We start from the raw sequence: 5,150 nt of genomic DNA on the forward strand, positions 1-5,150 counted from the left end.
GCAAGATGCAAATAGCAGCAAGCTTATAATTCACAGTGCGCACTTTTAAATATATTCACTTTGGACACAATAAAGGTTCTGAAAATTTAGCCATGGTTCTTCTTAAGCAAAGCATCCAATAGAAATTACAGTTGATATTATTCCTTAAAGAATTGCAAATATGGAATGAAGACTCTCAAGTTGAAAGATGAAAAAAGCAGAAAATTAGAATGTCTCCAACACCCAGACCTATCTCCTTCTTGCCCCTTAAGTTCTGCCAATTCCTCCAACATTCTGGATAACAGGGTGGGGTCTGGAGGTAGAAAGAAAAGGAAGAAATAGAAGAGGGAATTGTAGATGTATTTTCTAAGACATAAGGAGCAAGAAGCCAGAGTCTCTCCCTTGCACACTAATCTCAAGCCTAGGATACCACAGGGGGGACATTTTAAGACCAAGAAGTCTATTGCTTCATTGAAGCCCTTCATCGCTAGATTGACATCTTACAGTTTCTTTAAATATTGAATCTTTGCCCTGAACAGCAGTTAATAGTAACAGCAAAGGCCAATTAAAGGTGTCGTTGCCAAGTATTTATCAGGTCACTGATGAATAAACTCTGACCTAAACAAGCACACAACTCATTATGGATTACATTCCCTGATTGTCATTAATCATTCATGAAAATGCAAACCAACAGTTGTGTTCAAGGGTATCATGAAATAACAAGCATATTACACATTTCTGAGTTAACAATTTAAGATAATCAGATATTCTATTCAGTCCTCTGCTCAGACATTGATTGCTTCCTTTAGAAAGCTTTCCACGATCTCACCAAGACTATAATGGTGTCCCTCCTATGTTCTTTGATAGCAAATTATGCTAATTTGCATGGTAGATTTTGTCACTTTATACATATTGTCAATGCCCATTCATTGGCCTGTCTTCTCTTAAAGTTTCTGAGGACAAAGACTGGTAACAATGGTCACTGGATCTGAATGCCAGCACAGTATCTAGAACATAGGAAGTACTTAATAATTATTTGTTGAATTAATGAGTTACACTTCAATAGCAAAAGGACAGCATCTTATATTTTGAGACACACTAAGGTTTTGTCATATGAAAAACATATATTCTCTAATGAAAGTATCATAGATCTAAATTCCATTTCATAGTTTTCAAATTAAAGCCTTCTGAAACTACACTGGGAGGCTATGGTACAAGTTAAATTTTGTGTATGAACCTTTAACCTTACGTTTCTCTTTTCTGACAGAATTGACTTATCAAATGACACTAGACTCTAGAATTACACACTTACAGAACAAGATAACATACTCAAAAATTCAGTGTAACCACAGCCTCTTCCTTTTATTCAGTTCTCTCATAAACTCTTTTAAAGAAATGATATGTGGGTTTCATCTCAAATATCACAGAGTATAAACTTCCTTTTTGGAGATAATCCAAATAAATGTGAAGAAATGCATTTAAACAAATATGAAGACATGTCAGTTTGACCTTAATCTTACACTGGATGTTACAGAAAACCTTCTTCTAGTCTACATTCAAAATAAAAAAAGAAACAAAAAGATGAATTTTAATATAAACATTTTTAACAAGTTCCCATTTATCTTTGTTTATGCTAACCTAAATTTAAAAAAAAAAAAGTGAGACAACTATGGTAATTCCTAAATAAATGAACACCCTAACACTAAATCCTACTCAGCAGAAAACCATAAATACTACTGAAATCAATGGATGACTTTGAAATTCAATTTCAACCATCTTATAAAAGAACCATAGGTGTGTAATAGTCACTCCCTGGCAGATGTTGTAAATTAGAGTGCTATGGCTTGAAAGCCAATGTGTTTTATTAAACCTTTTATAATACGGTAATCTCAGATCAGCTATATTTGAGGTGGGCAATGATAAAGTTGGCGTGATCTTTCATGCATGGATAAATTAAACATTAGCACTGCCACTTTTATACAGTCAGAAGTATTATCATTAATAATAAACTTTGATTGAATATCACATACTTTCAAAAACTGTCCTCATTTTCTGTAGATGATTACTACTTTCTTATGGCTAGACAATGATATTGTATATTTTATCACATAACAAGCTACACTTTTGAATCACACTAAAAAAGCAAAATAAATTCAGTATGTTTATTTCAAAAGCCATCATAGATTGGTTAAAAGGAATGAATATGTTGAGATATTGGATTATTCAACAGAAATAAACAATTTATTCTTTGATCTCCTCATGAAGTACCAATGAAGAAAGGAGGAAGATGGCGGATAAACTTGGAAGAAATTGGAAAGAATAATAACTGCCTTGAGTAATGATTTCTACCATGTGAGAGATATTGCACTGTATACTTTATGTGTTTTATCCAATTTAATCTTTACGACAACCTTAGGAAAATTTGCAAATGACAACTCTGGGGTTTAGGGGAATTCTGCTAGTTGCCCAAAACACACAGCATGCAGAGAAAACAGTGCTAATCCAGACCAGCCCAACTCCAAAATCTGTCCTGTTTACAGATCAGCTATACTATAAAGTCAGTAGCCGCTTCCTCTGTTACACTTCTTGCTTTTCATCTAAAAAACCAATTATGTCAGTATGATACAATCACAATCACAAATAATGATAACATATCATGAACATCTATTGAGTCTTTATTACATATCACACAGGACATCACATGTATTATTTCACTAAATGCCAATAACAAAACTGAGTTTTACATGAAAAACTGCAGCTCGGAAATTGAGGGACCTGTCCAAGGTCACTCAGCTACAAGTGGCAACACCAGAAATCCCCAATCTGACACACAGCCCATAACGCCCTTAATCTATGCACTATATAATCCCATAATAAAGCCTCAACAGTCTCTAGAACCTTCAAAATCCTTAATTAGATTGATTTCATTGCTTTTTGATTTTGCAAATAAAATAGCAAGAAAGTAAAAAATAACGAATTCATTTTTCTGTAATGCTGCAGAAAAATTCTCATAATTGTGTTGGGCTTGGTATCCAATTATAATCACTTAAAATCTCTATTTTATTTTACAGTATTCCAGAATGATATTTACTAATCATGACCCTCCACCAATACAAAAAATAATCAGTTATTTTTACTGCACTGTACTGTTTCCAAGAAGGAGGAACTAAAATCTACTAGATCTTAGAAGACATTTTAACAAGAGTTGGAATCAAAAGGAGTTTCATATCGCTAAATCTCAGTAAGCTAGAAAATCCAATTAACTCTAATACCCCATTTGCCAGCATTGTAGTTAATCCAAATTTTACTGACTGTGGATCAAAACCTTAAAATTATTCAAACATAAGGAATTTTTATTAATGTCCTTGGTTTCTTACTGATATAAAATTGCAATGAATTATTTAACACAAAACTGGAAGGGCTCCAACTGAGTCATTAGCATTAATAAATATACAGTTAATGTGTTTTAAAACAGGGCTTAATGGACTCCAGAACCTGCCTCTGTGATGGTTTGGGACCAGGAGCTGAAACATCCTCCTTAATAATGAACACCCACTCAACACCTTGCTCTCTCTCACTCTCCTTGGCTTCCAACTTCAACTGAACGTACACTCTTCACATTCTTACCTGTCAAAGGGAAACTGCAAATATCTAATATATATAATAAATAAAACCAGGACTAAATATTGGTTTCACACCATAACTTTACAGTTATCTTCTAAAAGATTTTGTATCCCAATACAAAATTTTAAGTTAAAAGACAAAAAAAAAAAAAAAAAAAAACCCTAGGCTAAATTTTTGACCCATGTTTTCTTTTTAAGAAAGTTGGCATATTTTCTAATGCACTTACATAATGATTTTTAAATAAATGGATGGAAGGGTGACTACAAAGATCATATGCACCCCAGGGTTTTATTGTAAGGAATGAAGGACCTTATGCTTAATTTCCATTAACACCTTCATTAACGTGGATGACATGTTAAACAAGTGAAACAAAGGCTAGAAGGCTTCTCAGGAACTCAGAGGTTGGCTATTTTTAGTGCTTGCATGATTTTCTTGCTGAAAGCAGTTACCTGTATAGATGAAAGTTGTGTTAGAGGAAGTCACCGTCTTAACGTTAAGAGGGGTTTTCTGTGGCCAATCCTAGAAGTCTAACAAACCCATTCCACGGGATACTGTTGTCACCCCGTTATAGTCTGTGACATGGATTTATTCTTAAATGTCCTAAACCTTTCTCGGTCGCTTTTTATTTGTTGGTCAGTTGGTTGGTTGATTTAAAGACAATAGCCCCAGAGCTCTAGCAAATGTAAGAAGTTCAGGAGACTTATTCCTAAGTGTTCAGACAAGTTCACAGTGCGCATTTCTCTGTAGCAATGGAAAAATTCAGAGACCTCGGGACTGAACACCCAAATCTCACCTTCGAGGACCCGAAGTACCAAACAAAAGATCCCAAGGTATCTGTCCCACTTCTCTTTAGGTTGGATGTGTCAAACAATACTAAGGCACAGCTCAACGTTTCGCCAATTTCTAAAGCTAAATTACTGACGAAACACCGAATACCAAAGCCTGCGCACAAAAAATAACTAGTGACCCACGCGGTCGCACGGCCCCGTGTGCGGCGGGGCCCGGGGCGTCCCCTCTCCTTTACCCCGCGGGCGCGAAAGCCCGAGCGCTAGTGGCGAATACGGGAAATCCAAATTGTAGGCTTAAGATCATCCACAAATGAAACCCCAGATCCTGAAGGAAAGGGGTGTCTCTGCTTTCCGTCGTCACCCTCCCCCAGGTCTGGGCAATGGTCCCTCCACCCTCCGCGCGCAGCTTAGCGCACCCCACGCGAGCCCCGGGCGGCCGCGGCACTGCGAGTGCCAGGAGCGCGGTGCCGAAGGAGCGGGCGCAGGGGCGCCGGGCCAGGTGCCGCGGGCAGCGCGCCACTCACCAATGCGGCTGAAACTCTCCGACAAAGTTCTCCGCAACTTCTTCATCTTGCCGATCTTCTCGGCCGGCTGCGGCTCAATGAGATCGCACATCTGGGCGACACCGGGACACGGCAACTTCCCCAAACTGGTCCAGAGCGGAGCGCAGACAACGGCGAGGGCGCGCGACACCGGGAAGGCGGCGCCTCCTCCTCCGCCTCCACCTCCTCCTCCGGCCGGGAGGCGACGCGCGCGGCT

At 38.2% G+C, this 5,150-nt stretch overlaps 1 protein-coding gene across 1 annotated transcript in view; it reads right to left on the reverse strand.

The window, feature by feature from the left end:
- CDK14 (cyclin dependent kinase 14) overlaps positions 1–5,144 on the reverse strand; it is a 508,542-nt gene extending 503,398 nt beyond the window's left edge. Inside the window, exon 1 of the mRNA XM_006925698.3 lies at positions 4,916–5,144. Coding sequence (XP_006925760.2) covers positions 4,916–5,006 — 91 coding nt within the window. The 5' untranslated portion in view covers positions 5,007–5,144. The remainder of the gene's footprint in view (positions 1–4,915) is intronic.
- Positions 5,145–5,150: the final 6 nt, after the last annotated feature.

Source organism: Pteropus alecto, unplaced genomic scaffold (genome assembly GCF_000325575.1).
Source record: "Pteropus alecto unplaced genomic scaffold, ASM32557v1 scaffold69, whole genome shotgun sequence".
NCBI classification, from domain to species: Eukaryota; Metazoa; Chordata; class Mammalia; order Chiroptera; family Pteropodidae; genus Pteropus; species Pteropus alecto.